General features: G+C 38.1%; 3 protein-coding genes across 3 annotated transcripts in view; 1 reads left to right on the forward strand and 2 right to left on the reverse strand.

Moving 5' to 3' along the window:
- The window catches only part of LOC137408411 (uncharacterized), a 44,944-nt gene extending 44,240 nt beyond the window's left edge, over positions 1-704 (reverse strand). The window contains exon 1 of the mRNA XM_068094932.1: positions 626-704. The gene's annotated coding sequence lies outside the window, so the exon portion shown is untranslated. The remainder of the gene's footprint in view (positions 1-625) is intronic.
- The window catches only part of LOC137408418 (uncharacterized), a 309,349-nt gene that overhangs the window by 211,665 nt on the left and 72,395 nt on the right, over positions 1-25,289 (forward strand). The window lies entirely within an intron of this gene.
- Positions 30-17,638, reverse strand: LOC137407914 (NACHT and WD repeat domain-containing protein 2-like). The gene is made up of 9 exons (XM_068094298.1): positions 17,584-17,638; positions 16,188-16,370; positions 15,053-15,141; positions 12,820-12,936; positions 10,099-10,263; positions 8,734-8,911; positions 4,484-4,627; positions 626-831; positions 30-140 (listed from the first exon to the last, which is right to left on the reverse strand). The coding sequence occupies exons 1-9, from the start codon at positions 17,636-17,638 to the stop codon at positions 30-32; spliced, it is 1,248 nt and encodes a 415-aa protein (XP_067950399.1).

Genomic DNA, 25,289 nt, shown 5'->3' on the forward strand with positions numbered 1-25,289 from the left:
ATGAAAAGGAGAACAAAAAGCTCATAAAGTTAGAGTGAGCCACATTTACCATGTTTTGTCATAAACCATTGAACATGATAGAGAAGCCATAAAGCAATCTTTGTTATAATAAGATTCATGTACACAAGTATGAAGCCTCGCTAAAATGTTAAGAAAAAATGCATTTCAAGAGAACCGAATTCAGATATTAGTATGACACAGCATTCAAACTCAGATTATGGCTTGGTAGCAAGACACACCACCATCTGTAACACTCAACCACCTTTCTGCTTTATGGAATAATTGTGCTGATACTTATTACACCTGAGGATCTCTTTTGACGCACGGGATTACCAGCGTACTAGTCTAATATAAAATTCAGAAGATTTACTAGTCTGTCATGGTACTAGTATATATATGGTAATCGTTTTCTCTCCTAAATGAGGCAAGAGTGAAAACAATATGTTTATGGATAACTATGGGACCCTCGTTATTCAAATCGAATTTCAGAACTTGCACCGAGTTAACGCTTTATGTTGTATAGAATTTCTTCACAATGTGATGTAGAATTTACGTAAAAAGAAGTTAACACCATATGAATGTCTACTGTGTTAATAAAAAACCAACTCGACATGAGGTTACTAACTTGTATGATGAGTCGTTTCACTTCCTTCTCAAACTTTTTTCCGAATTCATCTAAATACTGCTTAAGACTGTCCTCATCCATAGCGTTATGGCCCCACTTTACATCAGGAAAAGTGAAAAAGTTCTCAGGACCAAGATGACTCTTTGTTTCCTCCACAAGTCTTTCAACATTGTCAGCGAGGTCACTGTTTTCAACAACTTTGTTGTCTGAAATCATTACAGAGTTTTCTATTCCATGTGTCTGAATTAATCATGCTTGCAAAGAATGTGGCAGGAAAATGAAGCAAAATACGACAAGAAAGGTTTCGTTAGGGAATTAGACCTTGCAATATGTTATAGATTGTCACAGCTGTAAAGACTAAAACAGCGGTGTAGAACAGTTCAGTAGAAGTACGTAAGTTTTTTAAAAGCTGCAACTCTACCTGTGCAAGCCTCTAAATATGAAAGCGTCAGGATACAAAACACATCATTGGAACAATTTTACCTTTAGAAACTATAGCAACTTTAAGATGTGGTAAAGCACTAAAACACTATCGGAAGGATATGAGATACACCTGACTATCAGACAGATATGACACACACCTGACTATCAGAAGGATATGACACACACCTGACTATCAGAAGGATATGAGATATACCTGACTATCAGAAGGATTTGAGATACACCTGACTATCAGAAGGATATGAGATACACCTGACTATCATAAGGATAAGAGATACACATGATTATCAGAAAGATATGAGATACACCTGACTATCAGAAGGAAATGAGATACACCTGAATATCAGAAGGATATGAGATACACCTGACTATCAGAAGGATTTGAGATACACCTGACTATCAAAAGGATATGAGATACACCTGACTATCATAAGGATAAGAGATACACCTGATTATCAGAAAGATATGAGATACCCCTGACTATCAGAAGGATATGAGATACACCCAACTATCAGACAGCTATGAGATACACCTGACTATCAGAAGGATATGAGATACACCTGACTATCAGAAGAATATGAGATACACCTGACTATCAGAAGGATATGAGATACACCTGAATATCAGAAGGATAAGAGATAAACCTGACTATCAGAAGGATATGAGATACACCTGACTATCATAAGGATTTGAGATACACCTGAATATCAGAAAGATATGAGATACAACTGGAAAATTTCAAATGATGATTAGTAGCTTCATTTTGTTACAACAATGGCCGACGAGAGTAAACTGGAAATATGCAAAACGATCAAACTCGAAAGATTTTTATTAATAATTTTATTACTTATAATTTAAATTTATGTTAATTATATTCAGTCCAGTTTTTGTTGACATGTTTACATTTAGTATGACACAATTTAGTTCAATTATTCATATTTTTATTCAAGGTTTTAAGACATTTTATAATGCACTAGAAACTCCCTTGTCATACAGCCCACGACCAAAGTGATATTGGAAAAAAAGAAAGGGTATTGCTGGTTGTTGAAAAAGTAGTTGTCAGCAGGAATTGACATAGTATAGTGTAAATGAGAGTTGTTCGAGATGATGTAAAATAAATTTGAGGGAGCACGACTTCAAAAAGGTGCAACTAACAATTTATTTTGGAGGTAAATTTGGGTTGAAACCAGGTATATGAGTAATTGGTTAATTGTTGATATTACAGTTGTATTTGGTAGTGTAATATAAATAGATATATAAAGAAGAAAAAATTCTATTTTAGAAGTGTAAGTATAGAAAAATGTTAGGAATGTTGTGAACGGAAAGTGTATGGGGAATGTAAAGTTGTTTATGAAGTAATAGAAATGGAATAATGGTATATGATATAGAATAATGTTGTAAATAGATTTATATGTGGGCCTTATATATGTAAAGTATTTTGTATACGAACTAATAACAAAGGAAATATATAATAATAGAAATATAGAAAAGGAGACATGTAAAGTGTTTAGAAAAAGTTCATGAAGAAAATAATATAAAGTTTTGTTAGATAAGTGCAGTTTTCTGTTAAAGGTCACGCAGTCTAGTTATTTCTCTTTTACGTCGTAGGATTTGATCATTGATAGCTAATCGAGTGATGCACTCCTTAGCAAAGTTGTCAACAAGTAAGTCATTAATGTTTCGAACTCGGGTGAAAGCAACAAACGATATTCCAGCGATAATTTCGGCCATAGACTGGTGAAATGTGCACATTTTTCTATTATCTGTCGCATGGCTTTATGGGCGTTTTGTTGGCCGGTCTTAATTTTGATTAAAAAGGCTTGTCAGGCTTTAATGGCGACTTTAGGCCAAATGAATCTTTCTAGTTATGTATCATCCAACCAGATGCGTAAGTTTTAGGATATTGTCAACAATTTTCAAAGACTTGGTAACAAATTTAAATAGGTGTAGCCTATAGGTGTTTTGTATCATTATTATACTTAAATGACTCCAAAGAAAAATAGTTAAATTTTTTGATGGGATTTCGGTACAAGGGTTTGGGTATGGCTGTTGGTGGATACTTTGTGGGAGTTGTGTGCACATATGCATTTATCATAAAGCTCCCAAACACACTCGCTTCGCTCGTGTTTGGACTTGGGATAATAAAACTTAATGTCTGAGTTTTGTGGGTCTTGAGACGGCTTAAAAGTGCCTCAGCTGTTTCAAAGCCTCAGGCTACTAAACGACTTCAAAAATGTATTAATCTCATAAGTAGAGTTGGTTGTAGTAATGTCTAGAGGAGGATACGAGGAATATGAGAAGTTCAGCTTGACTAGTGCAGCTCAGGCATGACATCAGCTAGTGAGAATGTGTGATGGTTAATTATCAGTGTATGCAGCCTGGAGAGAAGAATGTCTCTTTGAAATTTCATTCATAAATTCTTTCGACCTGTTTTAAAGATCTGGAGAGTTTTTTAATGTCAAACAGTGCTGTATAATGCTGTATGATCCTATATGACACTGTATGATGCTGTATGATCCTATATGACACTGTATAATGCTGTATGATCCTCTATGACACTGTATAATGCTGTATCATCCTATATGACACTGTATAATGCTGTATGATCCTACATGACACTGTATAATGCTGTATGACCCTATATGACACTGTATAACGCTGTATGATCCTATATGATACTGTATAACGCTGTATGATCCTATATGACACTGTATAATGCTGTATGACCCTCTATGACACTTTATAATGCTGTATGATCCTATATGACACTGTATAATGCTGTATGATCCTATATGACACTGTATAATGCTGTATGATCCTATATGACACTGTATAATGCTGTATGATCCTATATGACACTGTATAATGCTGTATGATCCTATATGACACTGTATAATGCTGCATGGTCCTATATGACACTGTATAATGCTGTATGATCCTATATGACACTGTATAATGCTGTATGATCCTATATGACACTGTATAATGCTGTATGATCTTATATGACACTGTATAATGCTGTATGATCCTATATGACACTGTATAATGCTGTATGATCCTATATGACACTGTATAATGCTGTATGATCCTATATGACACTGTATAATGCTGTATGATCCTATATGACACTGTATAATGCTGTATGATCCTATATGACACTGTATAATGCTGCATGATCCTATATGACACTGTATAATGCTGTATGATCTTATATGACACTGTATAATGCTGTATGATCCTATATGACACTGTATAATGCTGTATGATCCTATATGACGCTGTATAATGCTGTATAACAAATTAACGTTGCATAACGCTGTATGACGCTGTATAATAGGTACTATACTATATAATGCAAAAAAAGAAGGACATTACCTCAGTGCCCCTGATCGAAGGGCTATCAAATGCCAAACTCACCCTCTTCCTTTAACTCAACAAACCGCTTGGCATTCTCATCTTGATAATTGATATTGACAATGTTTCTGACAAAGCAGAGAGCTTCATTTTTGACCTTATCCTTAGGGAGAAACAGTACACCCTTGTACACCTCCTCCTCTGTCACTGAAACATAAAAGTTCACTAATGCTGAATAACTCCCTTACGGTATCTCTTCATAATTGGGCAAGTACAGTGCGATCTCGGTTCTCGAACACAATCCGTTCCAGAAAGTTGGTCGAAAACCGAGTTGTTTGAGGTCCAAAACAGGTTTTCCCATTAGAATTAATATATATAAGTTTTAATCCGTTCCAACACCCTGAATGTTTACCTTTTTAGAATTTTATACATTATTTTATGCGTGAAATTGCACATTAAAATGCTGACCAACACATAAAAAGCAATGTATATCTCAGAAAATGTTAAGCAAAATGGCAAAAACGCAAATAACATAAATGTAACCCAGGCTAATCGTACGTTCGCGTTGTCATAATCTTCCATACGAAAGATTACGCTAACATGAACGTGTAAAAATAAAAAAAAGGATTAAGAAAAGAATTATGAATAGGATTTTTTACTCGGCTACAGGATGTTCTTTTCTCTTAAAATATCTATCCAATGACACTTCTGCCTTCTTTTTAGCACTTTTCGGAAGTGGTTCATGATAGTGTCGTTAAAGTCATTGATGACTCTGGTGGCTGCAGCTTTATCGGGGTGGTGGAGTGCGAAGAAATTCTGTAACTCAGCCCATTTGCTACACATGTGTTTAATCTCGGACAATGCGACAACAGTTGGTCACGGAGAGAGCGATCTACACCCGTACGCCGCGCAGCATCCCACCCTCACGTACGCACTCACGCGTCGTACTGGCGTTCGAACTCCAATTTTTGTTCGAACTACGAAGCAAGAATTTCTTGAATTTATTGTTTGAACTCCGATTTGTTCGAACTGCGAGTCGTTCGAAAACCGAGGTTCCACTGTAACAACTTTTTAGGCAAACTGGCCATTTCAAGTTTCCATGCATGATAGCTGATTGGGTTGCATAGCCTAGTCATCAACAGATGTACTTCATATGAGGAATAGATGCAGTGGGTTCAGCAGATAAGTTAAGCCAGCGTTGCTGTAAGACAACTTCTGGGTCAATTAATGCTGCTCTAAGAAATGGTTTGTATAGAAGGTATGCAATGAGGTTAACAAATGATTATACAGTTCTAACCTATTGCAGTCTTACCTTATTCCGTGTCACCTATACCTCTTCTACCTAGTATAGTCTTGGCTTATTCCCTGTCACTTATACCTCCTCTAACTAGTACAGTCTTGGCTTATTCCCTGTCACTTATACCTCCTCTAACTAGTACAACCTTGGCTTATTCCCTGTCACCTATACCTCCTCTACTTAGTACAGTCTTGGCTTATTCCCTGTCACTTATACCTCCTCTACTTAGTACAGTCTTGGCTTATTCCCTGTCACCTATACCTCCTCTACCTAGTACAGTCTTAGCTTATTCCCTGTCACCTATACCCCCTCTACCTAGTACAGTCTTGGCTTATTCCCTGTCACTTATACCTCTTCTACCTAGTACAGTCTTGGCTTATTCCCTGTCACCTACAGTATATCTCCTCTACCTAGTACAGTATTGGCTTATTCCCTGTCACCTATATCTCCTCTACCTAATACAGTCTTGGCTTATTCCCTGTCACTTATACCTCCTCTACTCAGTACAGTCTTGGCTTATTCCCTGTCACCTATACCTCCTCAACTTAGTACAGTCTTACCTTATTCCCTGTGACTTATAACTCCTCTACCTAGTACAGTCTTGGCTTATCCCCTGTCACCTATACCTCCTCTACCTAGTACAGTCTTGGCTTATTCCCTGTCACTTATACCTCCTCTACCTAGTACAGTCTTGGCTTATTCCCTGTCACCTATACCTCCTCTACCTAGTATAGTCTTGGCTTATTCCCTGTCACTTATACCTCCTCTAACTAGTACAGTCTTGGCTTATTCCCTGTCACTTATACCTCCTCTAACTAGTACAACCTTGGCTTATTCCCTGTCACCTATACCTCCTCTACTTAGTACAGTCTTGGCTTATTCCCTGTCACTTATACCTCCTCTACTTAGTACAGTCTTGGCTTATTCCCTGTCACCTATACCTCCTCTACCTAGTACAGTCTTAGCTTATTCCCTGTCACCTATACCCCCTCTACCTAGTACAGTCTTGGCTTATTCCCTGTCACTTATACCTCTTCTACCTAGTACAGTCTTGGCTTATTCCCTGTCACCTACAGTATATCTCCTCTACCTAGTACAGTATTGGCTTATTCCCTGTCACCTATATCTCCTCTACCTAATACAGTCTTGGCTTATTCCCTGTCACTTATACCTCCTCTACTTAGTACAGTCTTGGCTTATTCCCTGTCACCTATACCTCCTCAACTTAGTACAGTCTTACCTTATTCCCTGCCACCTATACCTCCTCTAACTAGTACAGTCTTGGCTTATTCCCTGTCACCTATACCTCCTTTACCTAGTACAATCTTGGCTTATTCCCTGTCACCTATACCTCCTTTACCTAGTACAATCTTGGCTTATTCCCTGTCACCTATACCTCCTCTACCTAGTACAGTCTTGGCTTATTTCCTGTCACCTATACCTCCTCTACCTAGTACAGTCTTGGCTTATTCCCTGTCACTTATACCTCCTCTACCTAGTACAGTCTTGGCTTATTCCCTGTCACCTATACCTCCTCTACCTAGTATAGTCTTGGCTTATTCCCTGTCACTTATACCTCCTCTAACTAGTACAGTCTTGGCTTATTCCCTGTCACTTATACCTCCTCTAACTAATACAGTCTTGGCTTATTCCCTGTCACCTATACCTCCTTTACCTAGTACAGTCTTGGCTTATTTCCTGTCACCTATACCTCCTCTACCTAGTACAGTCTTGGCTTATTCCCTGTCACCTATACCTCTTCTACCTAGTACAGTCTTGGCTTATTCCCTGTCACCTATACCTCCTTTACCTAGTACAATCTTGGCTTATTCCCTGTCACCTATACCTCCTCTACTTAGTACAGTCTTGGCTTATTCCCTGTCACTTATACCTCCTCTACCTAGTACAGTCTTGGCTTATTCCCTGTCACCTATACCTCCTCTACCTAGTATAGTCTTGGCTTATTCCCTGTCCCTTATACTTCCTCTAACTAGTACAGTCTTGGCTTATTCCCTGTCACCTATACCTCCTCTAGTACAGTCTTGGCTTATCCCTGTCACTTATACCTCCTCTACCTAGTACAGTCTTGACTTATTCCCTGTCACCTATACCTCCTCTACCTAGTACAGTCTTGGCTTATTCCCTGTCACCTATACCTCCTCTACCTAGCACAGTCTTGGCTTATTCTCTGCCACCTATACCTCCTCTACCTAGTACAGTCTTGGCTTATTCCCTGTCACCTATACCTCCTCTACCTAGTACAGTCTTGGCTTATTCTCTGTCACCTATACCTCCTCTACCTAGTGCAGTTTGAGCTTATTCTTTGTCTCATACACCCCCTCTACCTAGTACAGTCTTGGCTTATTCCTGTCACCTACATCTCCTCTACCTAGTACAGCCTGACTATCAAAAGGATATGGGATACAGCTTATTATCAGAAGAATATGAAACCCACCTGACTATGAGAAGGTTATGAGACTTGTCATATTGTCATATTTCACTAATCAAAGTAAACAACCTTTCAAGTGTCATATTTGACTCAAAATAAGCGACTGTTCATGTGTCCTATTTAAACCTGAAAGTGAACAACCTTTCAAGTGTCATATTTGACTACTTACAGTAAACCACGTTTACGGTGTCATATTTGACTACCCAAAGTGAACAACTTTGCAAGTGTCATATTTGACTACTCAAAGTCAGCGATATCACCCCAGCTAATGTTTAACTTTAGCTAAAACTATCTACCATGATTGTTATTGCCTGCACTATTAAAGTACTCTCTTATCTTCACTTTCACATTTCAATCAAGAAAATGATTACTGCAATGCAATCCTCCACGCCTTTACTTTCATGTGAATTAAGGTTGTAGACACCATCTTCTCAGACTAGTACAAGCTCTTTTTAAAAAGCATACATCAACCTATTGCACTTAACGTAAAATAAAATTGTGCTGAAGACTGCATAGTTTATTTTAATGGTCAAGACGTTTATCAATTTTCTGAAAGAACCAACTCACCAGACCACAAGTACTTCTTAGCATCTTCCTCTGTCATAAGCTTGTTTTCAACAGCTTTCTCAAATCCTTTTTTCAGGCCCTCAAACATGCTATCAAGTTCCGCTTTTGCTTTCTTTTTCTCTTCCTTGGACATTTTTGCTTCCTTTCTCTTATCGGCTGGGATAATCTCATGCAACGGCTATAAAAGATAGATACATTGTTCTATTTATCTTGTTTTATAATTTACTTATAGACAAGCAGAATGCTCGATGTTGCACGGGTAATAAAAAAAGTTTATAAACAGTGGCAGGCAATGTAGTTGTCTGCCACTTGCCATTAGCCTTGTACATTGCCAACGACTAATTTGATAAGCAACCATCCATATTGTTAAGCTTAATAATAAGAGCTGTGAGAGCAGGCTTTAGTGATGTTTCATTACGGAGAGTACTATGCATACTTTAACAGACATAACGACTCATATTGCCTAATGAATTCATTGCATCTCGCGTAGCCTAATTGGTTAGGTTATTGCCTGATGAATGGGAAATTCTGAGATTAAATCAAGCACGTCATTCCTAGATTTTAATAGCTATAGCTGGACACACTGAACAACAGACTGAGATTCATATAGACTATTTATCCCACAAAACTTTTGTTTGAACGACATGGCACTGCATTTTTCAACCCTTCCCTCCATAGTGGTATTCTATTAGAGGTGATGTTAAAATAGAGAGTGGCACTGTATTTTTTGACTATCTCGTCAGATATTAAGGAAAATCAATTTAACCCTTGTGCGAAGCGATGCTAATGTCGCCTAGATTTTGCGCTTTCCTTTGGGCAGAGCGACATCAGCCGCACCTTTTTTGTTAAACAGTTTTTCATTTACCTCAAAGTATCAGACCGGTTTAAACAAGAAACTACTATTAGCCTGATGCAGTTATTATTTCGATGGTATCGCTTTTCAAGTTTAAAAAAAAATACTGTAAAGCTTTTGGAGTTGGAAAATGGATTTAAATCTGCCATATCGACAGGTGCTATCACGCTATGCGGTGTTTCTGAAGAGTATTCTCATCTTTCATTTAAACTTTTTAAAGTCTTCATGGCAGATTGTGAAGGTCGAAGCATGGCTGTAAAGTGGTGAAAGACACGCTGTGCATCTAGCATCTATAGACAGTCTAACATTTTATCTAGACCGTGCCATACCTTATGAACTAGACTACTCCAGCTTACTACCTTAATTTGTTTTATATTGAGTAAAGCTAAAAAAAATGAACAAACTGTCAGACAATCAACAACTTGGCAGCCTTCACCTTAATTAAGATTGTACAAATGAAAATGTGTTTTTCCTTTGTCAAATTTCTCCTTAGATTTAGCCTGGTAGCTCACCTTGAGTATCATAGACGGAGGTTTCATATTAACATCTTTCGCATACCACTTCTTAATGGCTTTCCGTGCTTCTTCATCATTTAAAGATTTGTCAATAGCATTCCAGACCTCCATGCTGATCTCCGGCGGAGTTGGACATGACCCATACCTTTGACCCAGAAGGCACTGCGAAAAAGTATCGGTGCATACATATGTTATGCGGCCATAGCATAGCTGCTCAGCACTGGCATATTATGTAAGTTTGATATTTCATATTGAAATTATTAAGTCCATGCGTGAGATTTACTTATCATAGCGGGTTGTTGCCCGCTAAATAGTACCTCTACTACAGTATGTTCAAACAAGATTAGCTTAAGAGATGACCTCCTAGACCAACCCTTTATGGAGTGCTGGTTGTAGCTTACGACTGGTTCCCCATTTTCAAAAATTAGCATGCAAAGGAAGGTGTTATGGGCGGAGGGGCATGACAATAGTATGTAGTCAATTGATTTCTGTCAGTTGTTATAAAAACACAACTTGAGTTGATTTTAATTTATGGAAAAACAGAAGATGAGCTTATGTACTGAAATTTATACTTAGCTTATCAGATGAGTTAAACTTTATACCTGCCTGCTCAGGTGAGTTAAAATGTAAATTTATCTGTTAAGGCAAGTTAACTTTTTTATTTACCTGCTCAAATGAGTTAACCTTTATACTGAACTGCAAAATTCCAGAAAAACAATAAGTTGAACGAAAAACTTCTGTGCTGCTGGCTATAGTGGTTGGCTTGACAACACAATACATCAGCTAATGACAGCAGCTTATGACAGCATCCCATGACAGCAGCTCATGACATCAGCTCATGACAGCAACTCATGCCAGCAGATCATGGCAGCAGATCATGACAGCATCTCATGACAACAACTCATGATAGCAGCTCATGACAGCAGCTCATGACAACAACTCATGACATCAGATCATGACAACACTATACAGCGGCTCATGACAACAGCTCATGACAGCAGCTCATGACAGCAGCTCATGACATCAGCTCATGACATCAGCTCATGACAGCAGATCATTACAGCAGATCATGACATCAGCTCATGACAGCAGATCATGATAGCAACTCCTGCCGGCAGCTCATGACATCAACTTATGAAAGCAGCTCATCACAGCAACTCATGCCAGCAGATCATGGCAGCATCTCATGACAGCAGCTCACGACGACAGCTCATGACAACAGCTCATGACAACAGCTCATGATAGCAGCTCATGACAACACAATACAGAGGCTCATGACAGTAGCTCATGACATCAGCTCATGGCATCAGCTCATGATAGCAGATCATAGCATCAGCTCATGAAAGCAGCTCATGAAAGCAGCTCTTGACAGCAGCTCATGACAGCAACTCATGACAGCAGCTCATGACATCAACTTATGAAAGCAGCTCATCACAGCAACTCATGCCAGCAGATCATGGCAGCATCTCATGACAACAGCTTATGACAGCAGCTTATGACAGCAGCTCATGACAACAGCTCATGACATCAGCTCATGACAGCAGCTTATGACAGCAGCACACTTCAGTAGCACGCTTGAACTGCTAGAAGAAAAATACATGCTCAGGCTTCGCCAAAATTGCTATAAATATATGTATACATTGTATATATATAGCATAAACATAGTTAAACTATTGCTATAAATATATGTATACATTGTATATATATAGCATAAACATAGTTAAACTATTGCTATAAATATATGTATACATTATATATATATAGCATAAACATAGTTAAACTTATAAACACACTTTGAAATAAACACCTTCATTTAAAGGTTAGAATAGCATGTTGTATATGTTGATTGATAATACATTTTCTGTGCAAAAACTTTTTTATTACACATGCAGTGCCGGGCATTCATGTAGTACCTTTATATTACTTGAAGCAAAATTTTACATTATAAACTGGTTTCTGTAATGTGTGCATTGCGTAGAAATTTTTCTCTTTGATTTGACAAACTTGGAGCAAAAGGATTTCTCAACCGATCTTTTTCAAATTTCAACTATCTTGTTAAGCACAAATGCTGAAATAAAAACAGTTATATATTATATTTTATTTTCATTCTATTTCACACAAAAAAAAACAATAATAGAGAATGGGAATAATACGAATTGAGTGCTGAGAATAAACGGAAATTTTGATGCCAACCACCAACCCGAAGAACTTTCCTACTTAGTATTTACAGATTTCTATACAGTTATACTAACATGAGCTATAAGTATAGATTCTAATTCATTTGAACATCTTTGCACCGCTGGTATTATGTGCACCCAGTAAGCAGTAACCAATTTTTGACATTTTCACACGACAGTGAACTCCTCAAGCCAAAACATCAGCAAGGCTATAGCCCTGACCGGCTAAAGCAAGTGTCACTCTTGATAACCCACCATTGCTGAGACTAAACATTAGAGCAATACATGTACTTTTTAATTGCTAGATCTAATAAAAACTATATTTTTTCAAAACAACGGCTGCCAGCAGATAATCACAAAAATGCAATCAATAATAAATTTATCATGAAGCTATCAAAACTACAGTGTGGTATAGAAGGGTTGCCAGCCAACATCGATTCAACAAGGACTTGGTGACAAGAAGACAAAAGTGTTAAGTGGATGAGGAGGCATTCACATATTTACAGGCAAGTGGTACAAAAAGTGTTAAATTGAAACTAACCACAAAGTTTGGTCCAAGAGACAACTCTTGACATGACTTAAGTTCACTCATACAGATTTTAGGGCCAGAGTGGTCATCGTCAGCTTCTTCTCGTACTCCCCACCTCATGTCAACAACCTAGTAAGGAATTAATATTACTTTACTCGTCAATTTGTCTGGCTTCAGGCTGAACTTCCAAAAAGACACAAGGTAAGACAATTGCTACGCTTAATCAAGTGATCAAATGAAAATCGTTGTACCAATGATAGCTCCTGCATTTAAAACCTGCCTCGAGTAATAATAATATAATCTTTACTATAATAAGAGTCGTGTCTGTCCGTCAAAATCCATGCTTAGATGTTATCAATAAAAATGCACAGCATGAATATTGACCTCAGATTTATGGATTAGCCGCCAAGCACACTCAAGCCCACACACACCCCAAGCCCGCCAAGCTCCACCCAATCACCTTGCAGCATTTTTGAATAATTTTTGCAAACAGCTATTACACATGACGATCTCTTACGGCGCTCCGGACTGTCAGGTTACTAGTAATAATCATGGCCCTACTGAGAGTTGATGTGGAGAAACACACGCTGCTACAACAGACAGCCCTGTTAGGATCGGCTAACATCCTTAGAAAGGTTCTGCCCATCTCAACTTAGTGGAACTAGGTCAATGACAGGAAATAACACCAGCTTAAGCTGTGATAAAACTCATATCTATATAAATCTAAGTGTTTGTCATTTTTCGTCCATATGTTCAGCTACAGCCGTACCTCGACATACCAGTGCCCCAACATACGAGAAAATCGAGATATGAGCATAATTTCGAGCCAGTTTCTTCCTTGAGATATGAGTAATCTTTGAAATATGGGTATATGGGCCGGGGTTCTCAATGGCCACTACATGGCCCAGTATGCGAAAGGCTGCCTTCGAGAACAGCATCACTTGGTCTTACTCCTCGAATCAATTTGAAACAAAGTTTTAAAGGGCTCGTTAAAAATTATGGTGAATGCAGGGCAAAATATGCAAAACCTTTAACAGATAATAAAAAATTAAAACGACAAAATTTAAGTAAGTTTTGTAAGAGATTATAACTTAGTTTTAAGTGTGTGTTTAGTGTTTAGTAAGTTAAGTTCATTAAAGTGAAATTCAAAGTATTTATTACGTAGCGTCACAAAAGTTGAGTGTACCTAACGCATTGCTGTCAAGTCTTTTTCAGGCCGCCGTTAGCCACCATGCCTGTCTCGAAGGTAAAAAACTTACAATAGAGTACATAGTAATGTACATTTGATTGCAGAATTTAACCACTAAATAAGTATTTTTTACTTTGTTAGCGTAGGTACTGAATTACAACAATTAAAAACCCATTTTTCCACTGTATTATCCTGTTTTATGTGGTTTTTTCATTGTACGGTAATAGATAAATTTGTATAAAGTAATTTTATATACGAAATATTGCCTTGAGACACGAGTAAATTGACATACGAGCCTAGTCCAAAAACGCAATAGGTTTGTATGTCGAGGTATGACTGTATATCGATAGATTTAGGAACGGAAAAATCGCCTTTCACTAGATTCAAACTCAGAAACCCCTGTTCTGCAGACAGGCGTGCTATCCACTACACCACACGGCCTACTTGTCATACTATGGAATAATCATGCACATACTTATTTCACCTGCCAATCTCTAATGGTGATAGGTTAATACACATGCGCTTCATGCTTCAATGAACACGCTTGAGCTATTAGAAAAAATAGATGCCCAGACTTCCCAAAAATGCTACAAATATATATATATATTGTATATATAATATAATATACAAATATATATATTTAGCATAAACTTATTTAAACTTATAGCACACACTCAGATATAAACAAACACCTTCAGTTAAAATTTAGGATGGTATATATTGATATATTGTATGTATTGATATATTGATTTCAAATAAATTCTGTATGCAAAAATCTTTTATTACCCTTGCAATGCCAGGCATTCAACTAGTAATAATTGTAATAATTATAATAATAACTAGTACGCTTGAGCATCGTGAGAGATCGTCATGAGTCATCAGTATGCACATAAATGTTTTGTTAATTGGTAAAACAACTGATTGGTGTAGTGAGTAGCATGCTGATCTGTAAGTCGGAGTATCTGAGTTTTATTTCCGTGTGAGAAAATTTTTATTTCGTGGCACTTATTATAGTAAAGATTGTAATATGAATGTGAAGTGTTGATGAGGACTGACCTGAAAATCAAGGTTGTATTGATTCTGACAGAACTTTTGAAGCTTGGGAAAAATCTTACTAAGGAGGTAGTTTCTCTCCTCGTGCATGTCTGAGATAACAAATAACCGGCAATCAACGACTGAGGGAATTAAAAGAAGCTGCCTAAATTTAGTTTATACAGAGACATATATGGTCGAAAGATCATGGCTGATGAAAAAGGCCTAGGAAGGTATTGAGATGGCTGAGAGCTTATTCAAAGTCTCTCGAGAACAGACAAAATTATTAGATGTGAAGGAATAGTTACTAGTTACATTGGCAAGCAGAATGTGGTCTGTGATTATCATTGGGAGTTGTCATATACTAATAAGGTTTTGCTTACATTATCAGCACCTCTATCAGTGGCTCTATCGGTACCTTGGTCAGTGAATCTATAAGTACTTCTTCTATCGGTACCTCTAACAGTACTTATAGCAGTACCTTTATCATTACCTTTATCAGTACCTCTATCATCACCGTTATCATTACCTCTATCAGTATCTACATCAGTATAATTATCAATATTTTTATCAGTACCTCTATGAGGGATGCAAACATAAATACCTTCTGGACTAAAACATTCATATGCAGCAACTTTAAGGACAGGGTATCTTAAAATGAACAATGTTGCCGGTAGTAGGAGCTTTTGCATAGACCACAGCAAGTGTAAGATATTCCTTATATTCCTTATGGCTCTATCTGTACTTTGGTCAATGCCTCTATAAGTACCTCTATCGGTACTTCTATCGGTACTTTAGAAGTACCTTTACCAGTAACTTTATCAGTACCTCTATCGGTACCTTTATCAGTACCTCTATCAGTACCTCTATCAGGCAGCCAAACATAAATACCTTCTTCTAGACTATAACATTTATATGCAGCAACTTTATAGACAGGGTATCTTAAAATGTACAATGTTGTCGGTAGTAGTAGGTTTTGCATAGACCACAGCAAGTGTAAGATATTCCTTATAATTACCATTCCTGAAAACGCTGTATTTATCAGTAATATGAAACAATAAACTTGCTGATATACATGGAGGGTAACTCTTACAGCACATTCAGAATGGTAATTCAAATTTAGTGCTTTTCATGTAAATCATGAGTGCCAGAGAATTACCTGAGAAAGTGGAGCTAAGAAAAATCTTAACCACTTTCTTATTCTTGGTCAGTTCTCCCATGTTCTCAGTGTGATGGTTGAGCCTCCCACTCAGAACGTAATCAGGTAAGTCCTTTTCCAGAGACATCTGTCTTGGTTCACCTTTGCATTTGGCCCAGTAATTCGATTTTTCATCAATTTTATCTACATCATAGTTTTCAATTAGTACCACAAGAGAAGACAACTGCAAAACTAAAGGTAAAGACTGTTATAAACCTGGCATGAGCAGACAAAATGAAAGCAATGGAAACGCAATGCTATTTATTTTTGAGATTGTGAGCCTTTTGAAATCCAACCATAATTTAATCTCTTGATCATCAAGAGCGTCGAGATACACTTATCTTAAAATGGTTTAGTTGTCGGGATTACTATTTATAGCAACTGACATCTGTGGAATTTATTAACTTTTTGTCAGTCTTTAAAATTTTTAGCTTTGGCTTTAACAAACTTGGAATAAATACTATGAATACCATACAAGTTGTTTTTTTATGAGAAATATAGTATGCGGATAATGAGCTGCTCAACACTTTACACTGAGTTACAGTTGACAGCTTTGATGGACAAAGGGTGAAACATGTCTAAAACACGTAAATACATGTGAGTTAACCAAAGTGAAGTAACAATGTGTAAGTAACTACATGTAAATAATTATGTGGAAGCAACCACGTGTAAATAACCATGCAAATAACTGCATGTAAGAAACCACAGGTAAGTAATCCCAGGTAAGTAACCACATTTAGGTAACCAAATGCAAGTAACTACATGTAAGTAACCACATGCAAATAACCATCAGTATATATATAGACTTCGACATGAGCTTTAAAAGAGTTATTTTATCTTATATTATATAACTAATCGTATCATTTTGTAGATATTTGTGATTTTTCAAATGGTGTCACTTACAAAAATCAATTTTAGAGCTACTTCTAATGGAATATATTTTCATTTGTTAATGCTGTGGTCTCTCCATCATAGATGATATGAAATAGTGGGTATGGCCTGTTTGTTCGGAAACTACCAAGCTCAATATACAAGTTATTTGGTCCCGCAACTCTCTCATACACCGCACTGATCAAACTGTAAGCCAATGCATGTGTCACACAACCCATGATCGCTGTGCATTGGAATGATGATGCAATGCAATTGATGAACAAGAGAAAAGATAACTCCTAATGTTGAGTCTATGAGAAATGAGCATAAAGATGCAACCTTTACATCCACATCTTTTTTATAACACGAATTATGAAATTTTAGCGTTTATGCACTTTTTAGAGAGTCCAACACTGTACAAAACCTACTCTAGTAACACATTCAGGAGAAGAACATCTATAGAATTACATTCTTAAACTGAATGTACCTTTATCAATAGCGAATCCGCCACTTTGTTTCAGGTCTTTAACAGGCTTCGCCATTTTTATCAAAAAGGGCTTGTGTTAGTATAAATCTTTACTCTGAAATAAATTGGTCAGTTGCCGTCATGAAAATAGTATCATATAGGAAGCTCACGAATAACACTTCATGATGTAGCGAGTTTTAACCTTAAACCTTAAATATAATCCATAATCCTGATCAAACAGTTATCAGAGTGTGATAGTGCTGCTACAGGTAAAACAGTTATCAGAGTGTGATAGTGCTGCTACAGGTAAAACAGTTATCAGAGTGTGATAGTGCTGCTACTGGTAAAACAGTTATCAGAGTGTGACAGTGCTGCTACAGGTAAAACAGTTATCAGAGTGTGATAGTGCTGCTACAGGTAAAACAGTTATCAGAGTGTGATAGTGCTGCTACTGGTAAAACAGTTATCAGAGTGTGACAGTACTACTACTGGTAAAACGGTTATCAGAGTGTGATAGTGCTGCTACTGGTAAAACAGCTATCAGAGTGTGATAATACTGCTACTGGCCAAACAGTTATCAGAGTGTGACAGTGCTGCTACAGGTAAAACAGTTATCAGAGTGTGATAGTGCTGCTACAGGTAAAACAGTTATCAGAGTGTGATAGTGCTGCTACTGGCCAAACAGTTATCAGAGTGTGATAGTGCTGCTACAGGTAAAACAGCTATCAGAGTGTGATAATACTGCTACTGGCCAAACAGTTATCAGAGTGTGATAGTGCTGCTACAGGTAAAACAGTTATCAGAGTGTGATAGCGCTGCTACAGGTAAAACAGTTATCAGAGTGTGATAGTGCTGCTACAGGTAAAACAGTTATCAGAGTGTGATAGTGCTGCTACTGGTAAAACAGTTATCAGAGTGCGATAGTACTGCTACTGGTAAAACAGTTATCAGAGTGTGATAGTGCTGCTACTGGTAAAACAGTTATCAGAGTGCGATAGTACTGCTACTGGTAAAACAGTTATCAGAGTGTGAATGTACTGCTAATGGTAAAACAGTTATCAGAGTGTGACAGTACTGCTACTGGTAAAACAGTTATCAGAGTGTGACAGTACTACTACTGGTAAAACGGTTATCAGAGTGTGATAGTGCTGCTACTGGTAAAACAGTTATCAGAGTGTGATAGTGCTGCTACTGGTAAAACAGCTATCAGAGTGTGATAGTATTCTTACCTGACTTATTGTACTGTAACACACTACATTAAATCTAAGTTTGCTAGGATTAGTATAAGTACTACAATCTTACAAACTGCTCGTGGTTAGTATAGTCACCGTATATGTTAGAATTGACATATAAAAACAGTTGAATGTATCTGATTTACAAGTAAACATAGTGTACTTATAGTGTACAAGTATACATATAGTGTACTTATAGTGTACATGTATACATATAGTGTACAAAGCATATACAATCAGGAATCAAATGACTTTCAATCTTTACTATAATAAGGGTCGTCTGTGTTCATCTCTTCAAAGCTATGGTTAGAGATTGATGAAACAATATTGTCCTGTATGAAAATTAAACTCCTACATTCAGCATAGCAACCCAGCAAACTCCTTCACAATAGTTTGTATTCTATTATGTTTGATTAGTTGTGTGTACTTATTCTATGTGCTTCCTTGGACACCGGATGATCTCTCATGGTCTACCTGACTGCCAGGGTATTACTGTGACTGATTCACAAACTTCTGCCTTTTGGTTTTCTACAATTCATATTGCAAAATTTACTAAATAAAATCCATTTAATTTAGTCACCCAATAATTTTCAAGTCGCCCTGGTGACTTGAAAACAATTTCGAAATGTTGTACAATTTAGCAATTATGTAACATGGTAACTTTGATATCCTTCATCTTGAACAAGAAAAAGTGAGCTTCTTATTCTCTTTTTATTCCCGAATTTTGCAAAGAACATCAGAATACAGGATAGTATCCAGACATCAAGCATATATCACGTGAGTTAGCATTTAATTCAAGTAAGCATTTAAAATGAATTTTTATTTAAATAAGGTTGATTGAACTGAATACAAAAATTTAATATCACTTTATGTAATAAGAGTAACAGTGGAAACAAAATTATATTTTAATACTTTATTGAAAAAATTGTGTTTTGATTCTGAGATAGATGACACAAAGTTAAGGTGATTTGTTTTAACATTAAAACAAGTTCAGATGCCAAAAATCATACAAAAGTTGATACGACTAGACAAAAACGCCCACCATTCATGGAATCCCAACATACATGTATTTCAAATTTTTGCAAGCGTTAGGAAGTGCAAAAATAGCATGCATACACAAAAACACATTAAACCACACTATCAGAGAGTCAGCAGCCAAAAAACAGTTATTTAATGTAAACCACTGAAGAGATCTCATTTGCAACGAAGTGAAAACTGATGGTGTTACATTATGTAACATACAAAAGTGAGCAAGGCATGTTAGTGATCACTATTTGAAAAGCAAAACCGTGTCAAAAGCAGAAAAAATCTGATTGGAAATTAAATAGCAAAGGAGGCGACGAAAGCCCTTAAAGTAGAGAGGAGGCTTTACCTCAAATTAAAACTGTAAGAGAATATAATTAAGACAAAAGGCAAAAGAATGGCCGATAATTAATAGCTTTAGAAAAATAACAAATTCAAACTAAAATCAGATAGACCAATCTAACGCTCGAAAAATTTGCAATGCGCTCTAAATACTTGCAAATAGCAATGAGCTCTAAATACATACATTGTCCCTTTCATAGCAGCAAGAAAACTAGACTAGAAATGGTATCTGTTAGCCACCAGCCAACCAACAGCAACGAGAAAAAAATGCAAACCTCAGTTGAATGTCAATAAGGGCCCCTAGTAGTACGTAAGAGGCGTGAGGCTCTTCTCATGGCTGGCTAGTAATCAATAAACAAAACTGCCTATTGTTCACGCGTTCATAATGATTGATGAGTATAGACTATAGCAGTCCTATGAGTGTTGTTACTCTGCATCTGAAATAACACAATGACTACAATTGTTGTCCAGTTGCTAGATTGGCTTGGGGTGCTTCACTATCCTCGCGCAGTTGATGGCCAAATAAGGTTTTCTATTCACATAATTTCATGTTGCAATCAATATATGACTGCTTTATAATAAACATTTTGCATGCTGGACTTAGTTATACAATTATTATTATACAAATACATATGGACAATATATCCAAGGGCTGCCTAGTAGAGAAAGCATTATTTCTATTTTCTAATTATAACCCAATTTAATGCAGAAATTAGCTGACCTTGATATCCTACGACTGAAGCATGGCACAAGTGAACTAAAAGAAAATGCAAAAATCGAGCATTAGAGCGAGCTTCAGAATGACCGCTCCACAAATCTCGAGAGATGAAAAATGTGAGAGAAAATGATTTGACCTTTGATATTCAAAAGCAATCATTTCTACTGGAAAGTTAATAACATACATGGAGTATTCAGTGTGTATAATTATTTTTATAACTTTATTTTACATCAAAAGATTATAAACTCTCATCTTGAAAAACACAACATCAGTAGACATAGATGTACTCAAAATAAGAAGACAATTCATGCTGCATTCTTCTTTGGACTTTGTAAACACTAGACTAAGGGTGTTGAACATAGTCTTTGAGTTAACCACTTCAACTATGTATACCTATGTTGCACAGTTAAGTCTTAAGCCTGGTTTCCATATGACAGCGCAAGGCGCACAACAAGGCGCACGACGTCGTACGTAGGCCAGTTGTGATATGGAAACGTCAACGCACGACGGTCGCGCGACATGCGTACGCTGATCGCAAGTATCCAACAGAATGGATCCTTGCGATGGGTGCATGCAATTATGTATCCTACAATACACCGCTAGACCTTTTCAACCTATCCCACAATTCAGCGAAGGGCTTTGTTCCGAAGAAATCGGTCTCCCGTACGAAAGAGTAAGCCTGATTTTTATATGACAGCGTAATTTCGCAACGGAGGTCAGTTTTTCCGAAGAAATATGTCTCTCCTACGAAAAAGTAAGGAAAATATCCACCCTGTCCAATGCAAGCATGGAGCTTACGCGCGATATGGAAACACTGCCTCGCGACCCAAGAAATGCATTGCACACGATCACTGGGCCGCGCGCGATCATTGCGCTGTCATATGGAAACCAGGCTTTACTAAAAATCCCAAATTGTTTGACCGTAAAAAGCGGTGGCAGAAATGACTCTCTGAAACAGTACTCAACATTGTATTTTTTAGTGTGCACATCTTATTAGAGTCGGAGACTGTTGCTGACACACAAGTTCTTCATAGGCTGTGAAAAAGATGAATACCAGTTCTTGAGGAGCTTGAATTGATTGTTTGCTTGCATAGCCCAAAAGAACTAATTCTAGTCTGATATTGACATTAATCACAGCGACCCTACCCTTCATATTTGCTTGTGTTCAGTCAGCAAAATTTAAAAAATAGATTTGCAGTGGCATAAATAATAATTGCAATCAATATTTTCAGAAAGTCAGTAGCATAAATACAAGGTGATTAACTTAAATGTATATAGCAAAAACCGCAAAGCTGAAAATTATCACAGGTATAGCCCTTGTGACTAACATTGAAAATTACTCGAGACCATTATGGACATACAAACTTGCAGAACAGTGGATGCAAACATCACCATCGCATGACCCACCAACATCCAGAGTTATCATCACTCTGGATAAGTTTAACCTTTTAATTTGAGACATTCAATATCTTCACCTACACCCACTTTTGTAGCTCACCAGCTAAAACTGTATAACTACCAACAGTCAGAAGAACAGGTAGTCTAAACATCATCAATATATAAGAGCATTCCTTCATTGTGATATCAGGACCTAACACCTTTTGTAATGTGACATCACGAGCTGCAGTGGTGTATATTTCATAAGACATACTGTCATACTTGGTGTAAATTTACTTGTATTTGATTTCACTTTTTGAAATGTTTAGATGCTATCATCATTTATCGAATGTGGCTGCATAAAGATGATAATTAAAAGCTTACACAACCTGTCCTTCTTAGCATAAGCATCTAGCATGCAAAGAACTCTTTGTATAATAATCATAACCTGGACAAAATCAATTAGTGTTATGCATGTGATGTGCTGGTGTCGTTGTGTAAAGGAAACTGTCGGTTCCTTTTACTGCTTCACAAGAATCAAAATCACTGAGTGCAAGGGAATAAGACAATGTTGAACAATGTATTTAAATAATATAACTGCCAATATATTTGAAATATATATTGGAACAATATACATTAAATCAATGTGTATAATTGTGTGTGCGCGCATACAACAGAACAGTATGCAAGAGACTACCAGCAATCTCTGATCTCTCATCTTTTTTGGCCACTTTATATACGAATTTCATCTCCTGCTGGCTCCACTGACTCGGCCGGCCAAGTTCCCAATAACAACCTTGTCTATTACCGAGCTGATGCTCAGTCATGTCATCAGTTAGGCAGCAGGCCCTGGTCTCGGCGCTTTTCTACCACACTCTCTCCCCAATAGAAGCCCTAAGGGCTGCCTACTGAGCATTGGAAGAGAGAGCAAAATGCCAGGCATTCAACTAGTAATAATTGTAATAATTATAATAATAACTAGTACGCTTGAGCATCGTGAGAGATCGTCATGAGTCATCAGTATGCACATAAATGTTTTGTTAATTGGTAAAACAACTGATTGGTGTAGTGAGTAGCATGCTGATCTGTAAGTCGGAGTATCTGAGTTTTATTTCCGTGTGAGAAAATTTTTATTTCGTGGCACTTATTATAGTAAAGATTGTAATATGAATGTGAAGTGTTGATGAGGACTGACCTGAAAATCAAGGTTGTATTGATTCTGACAGAACTTTTGAAGCTTGGGAAAAATCTTACTAAGGAGGTAGTTTCTCTCCTCGTGCATGTCTGAGATAACAAATAACCGGCAATCAACGACTGAGGGAATTAAAAGAAGCTGCCTAAACCAGAGCTCGCGCTGTCGTGATCCAAACTCCAGGCGCCAGACCTCTGTCTCTGCTCCTCCTATCAAGAAACAGGCCCATCACTCGGCATGGGACTCGGTTCGTGTTGGAGCTTCCTCGGCTCCGTCTCTGGGCCAGGTAGGTGTGCTCTCCGGCTGCTCCATCATCCTTTTTTTTGTGGCAGACTGGCAGCACGTGACTTGGGCGACCCAGGCTGGCAGGGCTGCATACAGGCAACACGAGGTCACTGAGTTGGCTTGGCTCTGGGAACTTGGCTCTTCCTTTTGCTCGGCTTCTCTTAGGCTCGTTCCTGTCTACATTGACCGACTTGACAGCCAGCTCCTTAGGGGTGGCCAGCAATGGCCAGTTTGAGGGTGCACTGCTTCATCAGGAGGTCGATCGACTATCCTCTGGTCTGCAGAAACAAAAGCCACTTGGCTTCGTTTACAAGATAAGCTACGTCGCCACACTCGCTGATTTCGTGTGCCATCCGGTGACATTACTTAGCCACAGAAATTATGCTGCCAGCAGCACAGCCACATATAAATGGCAGTGTTGGAGAACGCGCTATCTATTTCTCCGACAGCCAGTAGTGACACCACACAAGTACTGAGCTCTCTCAACGCCTCAGTTACCTTTGAACAGGTAGCGACACCAACATAACGTTCTGTCTGTACTAGTTCCTTCTTCGAGACACGGCAGGCAGCTTGGCTATCTTCACTTGTAGCCTCTGAGTCGGTGCTTCTGTCGAGGTCGGTTTTCTAACAGGCTTGGTCTCAGATAATCAAAAGATCTGGTCCAGCTCAGACAAGTCGGCTCTGTTGGCTCTTTCATGAACCAAAACATTCGTGTATTTAGAGGGGTGCCTAATTTGATTCACTCGGCTCAATCAGTCAGCTTCTCAGCGTCTCCGTGAAGAAAATGATCTGAGTAGGCCTCAGCTGGTCACTCAAAGGCAGAGTGTCAACCAGGTGTGACTCAACATGAGTCAATGTTGAGTCACACCTGGTTGCTACATTGACTCATGTTTGCCAGGCTGAAATCATTGGCAGCAGGCAGCCTGGCCAAAACACTCCATCAGAGTTACTGGGGGTCCAACTATTTCGTTCGGGTCTGTCATGCCTGTGCTCTCACACATAGAGGCAGACTCCTTGTCCAAGTCTAGCAGGTCCGCCAAGCATTCGTCTTATCCTGCTTCCAATGACTCTAATAGGCTCAACAAACCTGCAAGAGAGTTTACTGTCTCACTTGGTTGAGCCATGTTGACAGGTTTGTCAGAAAGTAAATCGGTGTCTGTGGTGTGGATATTGGTATAGCTCCGGGAAAGTACTTGCTCACTGTGGGTGCAAAAACAAATGACTTTAGCCTACTAATTTCTCTCGCTGTCTTTCGTTGGCCATTTTATTCCTACGTGAGGGTTGTCCAGAACTGGCTGCCACGGCCGAGAGCCACGCCCATTCTCTACGCCGACCTGATTGTCGAGTGATCCGAGCAGGCCTGAGTTGTGCCCAATAGCAGCGAGTGTTCTTCGCTTCGAGCTAGCGAGCTGGAATGGCAGTAAAATCGTAGGTCGAGCTGGCTCTCCCCGAGCATTGCATTTTTGTTCTTCAAGCTGCTTCCAAGGCTCTTTCGGCCAGGCCTTAAGTTTTTGGTTAAACTCCTGGCTCTTGGTTGCTTCAGCTTTGTGTCTTGCCA

This window comes from Watersipora subatra, chromosome 11 (assembly GCF_963576615.1).
Source record: "Watersipora subatra chromosome 11, tzWatSuba1.1, whole genome shotgun sequence".
NCBI lineage: Eukaryota > Metazoa > Bryozoa > Gymnolaemata > Cheilostomatida > Watersiporidae > Watersipora > Watersipora subatra.